Source organism: Vidua chalybeata, chromosome 16 (assembly GCF_026979565.1).
Source record: "Vidua chalybeata isolate OUT-0048 chromosome 16, bVidCha1 merged haplotype, whole genome shotgun sequence".
NCBI classification, from domain to species: Eukaryota; Metazoa; Chordata; class Aves; order Passeriformes; family Viduidae; genus Vidua; species Vidua chalybeata.
In genome coordinates this window covers 7,722,529-7,734,958 of record NC_071545.1, presented here as the reverse complement: position 1 = coordinate 7,734,958, position 12,430 = coordinate 7,722,529, and the positions used below count along the sequence as shown (strand labels likewise).

The 12,430-nt window shown below is 38.9% G+C and overlaps 1 protein-coding gene across 2 annotated transcripts in view; it reads right to left on the bottom strand.

Moving 5' to 3' along the window:
- ABCC1 (ATP binding cassette subfamily C member 1) overlaps positions 1-12,430 on the bottom strand; it is a 46,027-nt gene that overhangs the window by 21,953 nt on the left and 11,644 nt on the right. For both annotated transcript variants that reach the window (XM_053957165.1, XM_053957166.1), the window contains exons 4-12: positions 11,737-11,874; positions 10,511-10,633; positions 7,596-7,657; positions 6,640-6,771; positions 5,397-5,624; positions 4,561-4,738; positions 3,679-3,840; positions 2,919-3,011; positions 1,890-2,093 (exon numbers count right to left, since the gene is read on the bottom strand). In XM_053957165.1, coding sequence (XP_053813140.1) covers positions 1,890-2,093; positions 2,919-3,011; positions 3,679-3,840; positions 4,561-4,738; positions 5,397-5,624; positions 6,640-6,771; positions 7,596-7,657; positions 10,511-10,633; positions 11,737-11,874 — 1,320 coding nt within the window. The remainder of the gene's footprint in view (positions 1-1,889; positions 2,094-2,918; positions 3,012-3,678; positions 3,841-4,560; positions 4,739-5,396; positions 5,625-6,639; positions 6,772-7,595; positions 7,658-10,510; positions 10,634-11,736; positions 11,875-12,430) is intronic.

Genomic DNA, 12,430 nt, shown 5'->3' with positions numbered 1-12,430 from the left:
TTTCTGTTGTGAACTATTTCAGTTTCATACTGAACAAGAAAATTACCCTGAGCCATTGCTATCATGAATCATAAGCTATAAAAATAACTCAAAAAATCCATACACTCATTTTTAAAATGTATTGAATATATTACAGTAAAGTAAAGCAAACTAAGTAAAATCAGATGTTTGCTTTCACAACTACTCCCTTCATAGTGTTATCTTGCATGATAATACCCTCACACCTCAGTATATCACAAGATCCAGCAGCTTTTTTCCCACAGACTGCCAATTAAAACAAGAAATCAAGGTAGATAAACTTCTAGCATCCTCCCTCCTAAAAGAGCTCCCCATCTAAGGAACAGTCTCATCTAAGCACAGCATCCACTGAAGACATCAGTGTTTCTGTTAACAAATCTGACTGCTGTGAAGACACGGATTGCTCTGGGTGCAGCAGCTGACTCAGCTGTGCCTTGTACAGTAGCTTGTTTGTACAGCCCTTGGTTTGGACAACCCTATCCCAGGGAGAAAGCCCTCCCATGGAGATCAAAAACAAGACAGGGTCCAAAGAATAACCTCCCAAGCAGCATGTCTGCACTCTCGTGTTAGCAGCCATCAGTCTGAAATCCACCCTTCGCAGCACACAAGGCACTGCAAAGCCAGCGGGTCCCTGACACTGGTACTAAACAATGGCTTTAAAAACCCTGGCCTTGGAAACGGGAAGGAGTAGGGGAAATAAAAGTTTTGAAGGTCAAAAGTGCTTCCAAATAGGCACTTGAAATAATTTTTTTATCAAAACATAAAAAAAAAAAAAAAAAATCCAAGCAACAAGATGTTGAAGAGCAGCCTTGCACTCCGGGTCATGCCCAGCAGCAAAGCCCCCGCAGAGCCAGGGCCACACATCCCCCGTGTGTGCTGGGACACAGCTGCACATCACACCAGTGTGCCCTCCCAGGCTCCACAGAGCAGCATTAGGGAGTCCACCTGCAGGGTGTTATTTAGAAATTTCATTTAATAATGTATTTATATTAAGATAATCTCAGGCTACTTTTAGAAAAGCATTCACTGAAGAATGCAGCTGATGCTTCCTACCCAGGGCACTGCTTCTCTGCCTTTCATCATGCCCCGAGCATAATGTAAACACTAAAAATGTTTGCAGGGAAGGAATCTGAGACTGGAAAGAACACTTAAACACCTTCAACTGGAACAGCACATATTTTATCCTAATGTAGTCATGGCTTTTAATTGTTTCTGCAGACAAGAGCAATGGCCCCTCGTTCTAATAGGGTCTGAAGCAATTTTGATGTGATCTCACTCTTCTCTCCCTAGTATTAGTTGAAATGTAAGCTAACCACAAACACAGGAGGGATGTTTCACATATCATGGATTTTTATTTTCTTCAAATAAGAATTTGAAGCCCTCTCATGCTACACAACAGTTTTGCCTCTTCCATACTGTTCCTACACAGATGCTGGGAGAATCCCAGCCAGAGACACTCCTGGAGTCCAACATCCCATTCAGTCAGGAACTCTTATGTACAGATCTGCTGCTGCTCAGAAACATGCTGAAATAAGGGATTTTTTAATTCTCCTAAATCTGACTATACATTTCATCTTAGATTCCTCAAGTACTCTACTAAAAGTAGGAGGGGATGCAGAGGAGGTTTTTATTTTCCAATACTTTGGCCATTAACTTCTATAATACATCCAACCTGGATGTTACTGAGTTTCAAAGAAAACAGTAGTGCCTTTCCACAGAGAAGTGGACCCCTAAGTGTTCAAGGACCCACCATTCTGGAGGGCATTTTGGCTCAACTTATTAAAACACAAAATCAAAAGAAGTCCTCAAGTGCTGCCTTGGAAAGCACAATCCCAAAAAAGAGAGAAGACTTCTAGATTTGTTTCACTTACCAAAAACGGAGCACAAACCCAAGTGAAGGTTGCCATTGCAGCAAGGTAAGCAGATTTTTTTAGGACTTGGAGTTCTTTCTGTCTGATCTCTAATACTTTCTCTCTAAAGGCTAATTCCCAAGCATAAAGTTTCAGAACTTTAATCCCATTGAGAATTTCATTCATCAGCTTAATTCTGTTGTCTTTGCTCTTCATTTGAGCCACCTAAAAACAACATTGCAAAAAAATAATTAACAGAGCACAATACTTGGCAGAGCCTCAAAGTTCTGAGCTTTGTATTTTGCAATGGCAAATTTACCTCATTATCATCAAAAGCTTACTAGCTTCCCAAGCAGGAAATCTGAGATACTATCTGAACAAACAAATATGCAGAATTAACAAGACGTTTTAAACCAATTAAAAGAATGCTTCGTGTAACTACAAATCCAAAGCAAGATCAAAACAAGTGTGGCACTGGTTTAAGTGTGATTAATCCTACAACAGGGAGCCCTGGGACTCAGGTACAATATGCAGCTAAAAAATAAGCCACTGTAAGATGTACAGCTTGCATCTAAACTTAGACCAAACTTGATTTTGCTTTACTTTCAGCACTATCAATGGCTTTTTCCCTCTTCATCTCTCCAGGAAACAAACAAACAAATGGAACAAGCCACACATCCTGGAAACGTGAATATTTCATTCATGGCCATTAGGTTCATTAGGTAGACACTAGTTTACCTTTGTACTTTAGCTTTCAGGCAAGTTAAAAACTGAACTAATTCCTAATAATTCAGTTCAGGACATCTCATGAAGCTGTCTGAAGTGCTACCTTGGTCTTCACTACTGCGGGTTTTTAGACCATTACATACAGATAAGCTGTAAGGCTGAAAAATACATGAGTTTGTTTATTCTGAATACACAACACCTCTGACCTTTCTTTCCCTTCCCTTTTTTAAGCAATAGTTAGAGGGATGGGGAAAAAAAATAAGGAAAAACCTCCAGAAACAAGTCAAAGAACAGTTGTTTCTTCAAAGCACTAGAGATGCTAACCTGATAGGTTTTCGTCTTCATTGCCATCACAGCATTTATTGGAACCAGAAGGACCATGACAGCCACACCTGCCAGCACTGAAGGACCCAAATTCTGAAAAGTACATAATTGCAAGCATTTATTCAAACTAATTTTTATAAATCTTGGCTCAAATCACTGCATACATTACAGAAAATCATTCTGAATTAGGTTTTCAGCTTGGGATCAAGTAGAAGCTTAGGTTAATATCTATATACTTTGACTCTTGAAACAAACATATATATATACATAGTCCCCAAACAGAAGTACATATAGATCAATTTCTCTTCAAATATATCTCTATACAAACACACAAATATGTTTTAACATTTTGCACTTTTTGCTGATTTGTCTGCTCTTCTGAAGGAGAGACAGCCCAGTGCTGTGTGAACTAGAAGCAGCAAACATCCCATATGGTTCCTCTGAGCACAGAGCCAAGACCACATTTATTTAAATCAAGGGACAAGTCAGAGCCTCTAGGTGCTGCAGTCCCCAAAAAGATAATAGTTCCCCTCTGCATCCTCTCCATAGGAACTCAGATGTGCTCTCAGAATTCAGAACCTCCTGCTTTCCTTCCTGACAGCAATGACAAAAGCAGCTCTGAATGGCTTCTTAATAAACAGCATTTTCTCCTCACTGCTGCAAACCCTCCAGTGGTCTGAACGACAGGCGTGTGCAGTCACAGAATCATGGAAGCAGCACACTGCCAAAGCCAAAGCAAGAAACAACACACAATGCTCACCTGCCACAGTAAGTACAGCGCCAGTATCACCTGCAGGGGGGCAGACCAAATCATGTTTATATAGGTAGCCAAGTCCATGAACCTCTGAGCATCCACAGACATCAGATTCACAATCTCACCCACAGTAGAAGTCTTCCGAGCAGAATTTGTGATAACAAGTGCCTACATGCAGGTACAAAAACCAATTAAAACAACATGAGGACAGACTTAGTCATTTGTATTCTCTCCACAGAAGTCAAGTGCTTTACACAACTGCATCTTTTAAATTACAAGCAATCATTTTCCTCCTTCATATTCTGTTTACCCTGTACATCCTGCAAAATACAAGTTGTACAGTTTGAATCAATCAGCTGGGTTTAAGCTAATACAGAATAAAAGTCAATAAGAAAACTTTGGGGTATGGGCTGGTGGTTTTATTGCTTGGGGGTATCGTTTACTTGGTTTGTTACTTGTTTTTGTTTTAGTGTAAGTGGAACCTTCACTTCCTGTGACACATTTTTCTCACGCTGAGTTATCCACAGCTTTCTAAAATGTTCCAGCTTATTCTAAGATGGCACTGCTGGTAAATCCCAAACGAAGCTGTAAATGTAGACACATCGTTAATTTCTGCACCAACTGAAGCACTGCACACCCCAAGCCTAAATGAGGAAAGTTTTCTTACTTGGCAGTGAAACCAGCATGTTAAGTAGCAAATTAGAAAACTGTCCTGGCTTAAAGGCTTTTATTTATAAATTAGACATGCTCTTATTTCTATTAAGAGTTAGGAATCAGCATACCAGAGTCTCCTACCTTATTACTCAGACTTAAGTGATGCATTCTCACAGTCACAGATATTGCATATTTGTAGTCACAGTACTGTTACATATTTAAAGAAACACCTACCTTTCTATAAATTACACCAACAATGGCTGTTTTGAGTCTCATTCCAGTTACAAAGCAAATATGAAAATACTGGTGAAGGATCAGTGTCTGAAGACAGGCACAAACAAACAACAGCACTGTATAAAAGTAGCCCTGCCAGTCTGGGGCAGCTTTGTTATTTACAAAGTTGAGCAGCAATCTGTGGAGACAGAAATGAGTTCTCTTGATAGATGGAAAACAAAACCAAATGTCATGGTTGCAGCCTTAGGTTATTCCAAACATTGTACAGGTCATACAAGCACCTGAAGTACCAAACTGAGGTAAAACACTTAAGCAAACTTCTTAGAAGCTGGAGATCATTTTGTATGAGCACGTCACTCCCTCCTCAACATACCAGTCTGAAACATGAAGTAACACACAGCTTGCATGTACAGCATTCTCTTATAGCTACACTGAGAAGCCTCATATCCCCTTCAGCTGAAATACAGCCACTTGCAGTTCCTTGACTTCTTAGCTCAAAGCAATACAACCCTCCCAGCACCTCAGCTCTGTGGCACCACATACTCTGATGGGCAGGCACAGAATAATTACAGGTTAGAACTGAGTAAACTCTCCTGCTACTGCTGATTATGTTCCTGCCCTGCCTTCCTGGTGCTGGAAAGGAAAAGAAGTTAAACATTTATTGCATGATGTTGTTATTTTAAAAACAATGGACCTAAATCATGTTTGCTCCCTTTTATGACATCTCTTCCTCATTATATCAGCTGAAGGCAAAGCAGCTTGGGGAGTGAAATACCAGCATGTTTTAAATCCTGTTCACATACTTTTAATACAATAATAAAGTGTATAGGACTTACTTCAGAATTTCCGGGCCTGCAAACATCAAGAGATCATGTGCAGCTTTAAAAAGGAAGCTCATGAGAAAATATGGTCCAAAGGTTTTGTATAACACCTTGAATAAAGATGCTTCAGAGCTCTTCTGAGATGGTTTTATAATCAAAGCTTCAACCTCTTCTGTCACATCACCATTTGAGTCTCCTGATTTTTGCTGCTTTTTGGGCACATATAACATGTTTTGTGGTTGCCTGAAAAAAGATCAGGTAGAGAATGTAGCCTTTATTCAAGCATAAAGCCAACCAGAAAAATGTTCACTGTACAAATGAGATGTAAATTAGCTGCTTATTGTGATTCTTAACAGTTTAACTGAGTTTTACTGTCAAATGTATTTAATCATACAACATATCTAAATGAACTGGCTGTTCAGAAATGGCTTTCTTTGCCTGGATAGGTAACATTCCTGTAAATCTCTCCCTTAAGTCTGCCCTGGGGAATAGAGCTGTACACATAAGCTTAAAGAGCAGAGGACATTATTATTCTAGAACCCAGTATACTGAATTTTCATCAAAAACAATGCTTCACTGTACCACCAGAGTTAAGAGACTGAAGTCAGGTTAATGCCAAGACATCCCCAACGGACTGAACACATTCTTTTCTTACATCTGGCTTATGCTAAACTCCATGCTCTGAACTTCTGAGGACAAGCTGGATGTAAAACACACTGTGTAAGCAAGCACACAATTTTCCTTCAATGAAAAGGTGTTCCTATTTGCTGCAGCCAAGGATGATGAAAGTAGGATGGAGACCACAAGCATGCAGTCTTTCTAATTTTAGTCATCTGGCTTAGATGCTCAGACTCCCTATATAGGCAAAAGAAAGGAATAAGCTGCTCACTTTGACACCCTGAACTACCCTCCCGAGGCTTCTCCAACTACAGAGGGAGCCCAAGCTCCCAAATTACACAGCAGAAGTTTGTGTCCAAACACTCCCTCCTCAGGGGAAAACCACACATCAAAAGTCACAGTAATAAGTTTTGGATCATGAAAGACAAAGGGAAAGTCGATGTAGTTCTTAATTAGGAAAAAACAAAAGCCCTACTTGGTTCCAGCTCTCTGAGCACTCAAGGACAATCACGGGCAGCCACAGCCTTACAAAAGCAGGTTTAGTAACAAACAACAAACAGCTCTAAGCAGAGGCTGAGTCACTTGAGCTCTTAAACCTCTGTGTCTTGGCAGAACTGAAAGCCAGGATAACTGAACTTACCTCTTGGTCTTTGACCACTCTTTTGCCCAATTTCTAGCCAAACCTGGCACTATTTCCTCTGATTTGTCCTCTTTATTTAATGACCATAAATCCTTGGCTTCCAAAGGGTTCCGATAACCCTGAATCATCAGCCTGTGTTAGAAGGAATCAGCAATATAAATTTAAGAACAGCAGAAATGTTTGTGTCTATGTAGAGACAGATATATAGATACAGCTGCATGCAGCCCCAGAAGAGAGGCAGCTCTCCACAAAGATGCAAGCAAGCATTAGTGCCTGCAGCAACACAGGTCCAGATGCTAACATACACCCTCCTGTCTTTTCTGGGAGAACTAGACACCAAAACATCTAAGGATCCAGGATATGCCACTGCATTCAAATTCCAGGGAAAATAAAACAAAGGATGAAGTGATCTCATTTGAAAATCAGCCAGGCAATTAATATTCCCATGCCTAGCAAGTTTCAAAATCTTTATTAGCCTTTAATTTCACAAAGCAATTTCTTTCATCTAGCTTTCTGTTGGAACTCTGGCCAAGTACCAGCCACAACTATACACCAATATTATTTTACATGCTTCTGTGATTTAACTCACAAATCATACAGCATAAGTAAAATTAAGTTAATGGGGAAAAAAAGAGCCTATAGGACAAAAAGAGGCAATCGTTTTCAATGTCTTAGTTTCTAAATATAGCAATTTCTCCTTTCTTATACTTCCCAAGGAATTTTTTTTATTATATTCCTTCATCAAAAACATTAAATACAGACTGGCAAAATTTAAAATTACAAAGACCCTAAAAAGAAAGTAAAAAAAAATTAATCAAGCTTTTTTAAAAATTAATTTAAGCTAGCTACAAAACAACCAACCAAAATTATTGTTGCATTTTTATTGCTAATTTAGCTCTGAAAGCAGGATCCCAAAGTGCCATCTGACTTAACTGGTGATTTAAGCTTGATCTTACCCAGTGATCCACCAGAATGTGATTCTGGAGAGGAAAGAAGCACTGAACTCTGGACATGGATTCTAAAGGAGAGAAAAAGGAATCAATTCACATACAAAATGATTGCAGGGCCAAAAGAAACAAGCAAAGCAGAGGAGATGTTTTTGAAATTCCTTTTGTTTACAATATTTTTTCACATTACTAAAACTTGCTATTTATGCTGCTGAGAGCTTGTTCAGCAAGCACAAGCACAGCTTCAGGGCTGTCAGCAGGCTCCACCACTGGGACACAGGAATAGCAGTGCTCCATATCAACAACACAACAAACAGCTGAAGGAATTGCAGCAGCCAGGGGAGGCCAGACAGTGCCTCCAGATGTCCTGGTCAGTGCCTATGTCAATGCAAGGCAGGCTACCTTCCATATGAGGGCACAAATATGTTAACAGGGCAATCATGAATGAAACAGTCAGTTCTCCTGTTCTAGCAGTGAAGTCTTGGGAGTCCATTGACACAGACGCACAAATTAATAAAATGTGTAACTTCATAAGAGCATCCCAAAACCCCCCTTAGGAGTCCTGTATCTCATTCATCAAATATGTGTGGGAAACTGAAGTATCAATACATTCCTAATCTGGCTGGGTTCAAAGAGCACAAAGAAAGGCTGAGACAATTTCAAAGGTATGAAAAGTTCATTTACTGGCAGAATTTCTGTGCACATTTCTCTCATCCCGCTTTCAGAGCTCTGAACAGCATCTAAAGAATGCTAAAACCTCTCCTTAGGCACAACAAACCACTGGTTTTACCATCAACCATAGCTGAGGCAACTCAGTCTATCTGTAAAAGTCACTAAATGTCATTAAAGTACTGCTGCAATTAACACAGCCAGAGCCAAGTGTTTCCAACATTTGCCATTTTTAACTCATGTTTGTGCAGCCTGTACTGTGCTGTCCTGCACTGTGTTCTAACCCAGCTACACAAAACAGAGTCCTGCATTTTCTCTTTTTCACATAAATTTTTCTGCAACCTTTACAGGGAAAAATAAAAGTATGTATCAGAGAGATGCTTTTGTTTTTTTGAAAGAGGATAAGAGTTTCACATTTGCAAAGTATCCAAACATTTGCAGTAAAATGATGGGAAACAAATCCAACACCCTCAATTAGTGAATAAATAAAAGTTTTTAAAGTCAGAGAAGGGGAAGGGGGCAAAACTTTCAGTGTTCAGCCACTCCTGCTTTCCTGATAGACAGATTTCTACCTCAGCAAATACAGGGAATACTTTCAACTGCATCAATATGTAAGATTCAGAATATTTTTTACATTAAGTGCTGTATTGCTTTTTTCCTTTATATTTTTTTAAATCTACTTGCTGGTAGAAACTCTAAATTTAAAGAGCCCACTAAATCCTGTCCTACCAAAAACTGGACTTGGTTTGCATAAAGCCCAAATTTAAAACATTAAAACATGTTAGATTACTTTTAAAATACTACTACTTTTGATAAAATTAAATAGTTATCACACAAATAATTAATAATCCTACTGACTTTATCATGCCAGATAGAAAGAAGACAAGTTTTAACAAGGCTAGATTTATGTAATATAAACAAGATACAAAACACATTGCCTGACTTCTATATACATCAGCATCTACATCTCAGAAATTTCACTGTAGTTTGCTGGCTTAAATAAACATACACTAAAATTTTACTTAAGGCTTTCAGACATTTCTGGTTTGGAAATATTTGGTAAAAGGGCATAAAGCAGAATTTAAGGCTGACTAACATGACTTCTTTGCTCTTTTCCCCAGCAAAATGAAAGGTTAAAATTTGAAGTCTGCCCTGTTTCCTGAAGACATTCTAAATTCCTAGAAATACTCAGAACAGAAAAACAAACCACTCTGGTCTCAAAGCACCTTGTAATTATTACAACCATGATCAAAGAAGAAAACATTTCCTTACACCCACAATATCCTGTCAAATGCATTTAACCCCTGAATGAGATGAAAAGAACCAAAGCCTCAGCAATCTGTTCCTCCTGCCAGGCACACACACACACAGACTGCCATGGCCATGCAGGGCACCTCTGGCACCAGGACACTGCTGGAGAAGGTAACTGTGGCATTCGGGAAGTGCAACTGCTCATGGGCCCTTTCCACAGTTACAAAAGCAGTATTTATTTCCCCCCTCACACATTTCACACCTTTCTTCATCAGTCAGTGTCACTGAATTGCTATCAAACCAGAATCAGACCTTGCATCAAACTGACATTCCTAAACTCAGCTCATCCAAACTCCAGGCAGTGCCCAGTGTCACCCCTGTGACCCAGAACATCTAACCCAGAGGGGGTGCAAGGATGATCCAGCATCTCTTGGGTCACTTTAGATCCATGCCATAAAGCTGGTACATATAATTAAGAACACATGCAAAAAAGATCATGTCTAGGTAAAATTAAATACCTACATCCAAACCACCCTCGAGCATTAGCCGCTCTTGCATCTGAGCTGGTTAAATCTTTACTTGACACAAGAGTGATAAAAACAGAAATCAAACATATCTGCCTAAGTTGGAAAACTTTCCAGGTCTAAATTCTTCCCCATGTTCAAATGAAAGTGAATCCACATGCTACTGCCTACTGAACATATCAGATAACCAGGAGCACAGCATTTCAAATCACTATTTCCCACTGACTGCCAGCAGCACTACTGAATATAAATACATATAACTTACCCTTCAGGAATGCTATTCAGCAACGAGGGCAACTGTATTTTTGTGATTTTTCTTACATACAGCCCCTCCCTTCCCCTTGTTTTGCATGTTATGGGCTTCTTTTGCATCACCAAATGAAAAGCAGAATTTTCATTATTTGGGAGACTATGGCCCTGTAGCTCATTACACAGAATATTGCACATATAATACTTGGCACTTTGTACAGACTTACTCACAGGATCATTTACTGTTTCAGAAAACAAAGGTGGTTGCTCTGGAAAACAACACAGGATGAGCTCTACTAATACCAGGACAAAGTAGATACAGAAGGTGGCATAATGAAATGAATCCTCAGCACCCTGCAAAGGAAGGTCATAGTCCAATTAGAAGGCCTGAGGAATTTATTTTAAATAACATGTATGATTCAACAGAAAACAGCTTCTTACTGTAAATTCTGCAAACTAAGTGCTACACTACTCACCCCCATGCAAATTAAAGTCAGTGTCTGTTTTGGTAAAGGGAAGGTAATGAGAGGGGAGAGGAAGTGAAAGACACATTTATTTTTATTCAGTCATTACCATTAAAATACAAGCATGAATTTCTTACATAAAAAGTTCTCTTTAACACATGATTTGTGCCAACACAGCCCCAATTTGAAGTCAGTGTATTCCTTACAGGGACAAGACATTTATGCACTGGGTAGCAAGGAGTAATAAAAGCAAATTTTGTAATTCCCAGAATTAAAAAATTACAGAGAGCAGAATTGACATTACACTTCGTCCCATTGTGTGCAAAATTCAGAGGTTCTTTCGGTTTTTGAGACTGGGAATGATGCATAACACATAAGCCACAGAAATCAGAGCACAGGTATAGATGGACGCACAGCCCCATTAAAATCTCATCCCCAACAGCTGAAGACAAAAGCTGGGTGAAAGTTCTCAAAATTGCAAATGCAGCTTAAAACTTTGAAGAAATAAAAGAGCCATTTTCAGGCAGTTCCACAATTATTCTGATATTTGAGGTGGTCTTACTACAGGGCAAATTGGCACAAAAATATTTCACTTTGATTTTGTCCAAGCAGGAGAGACCACACCAGCACTGAACAATGTTTAAGGAAATCCACTGCACAGTCAACAGGAAGATGACAAAAACACCCAGCCAGAGCAGTTTGATAGCAAAGATTACACAAAATTTGAGTGCACTCGAGCAGACACATCCGCTTTCCCCAACAGCCAACCCAATTCTCTTGGCAACTGTTGCTACAGTTAAAATCACTACGAATTTCATGAGCATTTCAAAACAGAAGACATTAATTCTTGCTTCCTGTGCTGTTACAACCCAAGGAATGCAGGTACACTAAATGAATCATTAACTGATTTGACTGGTGTAACTGCCAAGCAACTATTCTATCACTGCAGCATTTGGGATCATTTTCAACTGAAGGAGGCTAAAAGTCACTTACCGTATTTAAGGCACGTTTTATTTTGGATATAAAAATCAGTGTTGCACATAACAATGCGATTAACCAGAAAATTGTCATTACACCAGAAGACTGGACTCCTTTTATTCTTTCATATTGTATTAAAAATGTGGCCAGCAACTGTAGATAAATAAAATGAAAATACATTCACAAATTTAGTTTTACAATATGTTATGCACATGTACAAGGTACTGTGCTAAAGTCTGCTTGTTTAACATTTCTAACCCAGTATCTCCCAGACCTTCTAAACCCCTGAAATTTTAAGTGTAATTAAAAAATATATTTAAATAGGAAATTCTCTGTATCAGTAAAGATAAGGAGTAGACAAAAAAGGAAAAAGGAATCTGCATTAAATAGAAATAAACAATCACATACACAAAAGTACTGCCAACCTTTACTTCTTTACTTTTCTGGTTCTATATCAAAAATCAACATCAAATTAAGGCATTTCCTGGCTAGCTCTTTTTAAAATATTTTTTCCATACAAGCCATAACACCAAACAACACTGACCAAGTATTAGTCTATTTCTGTATTTTGTGTGTTTTCAGAGTCCTTTAGGAAGCTCTGCATCTCACTTATCTACTGCAACATGCATTTTCAATCAGCCTGACAAAAGCTTGACAGTTGCATTATTAAATGACCACAAACTATTTAACAGCTCTTGCATTTGTCACT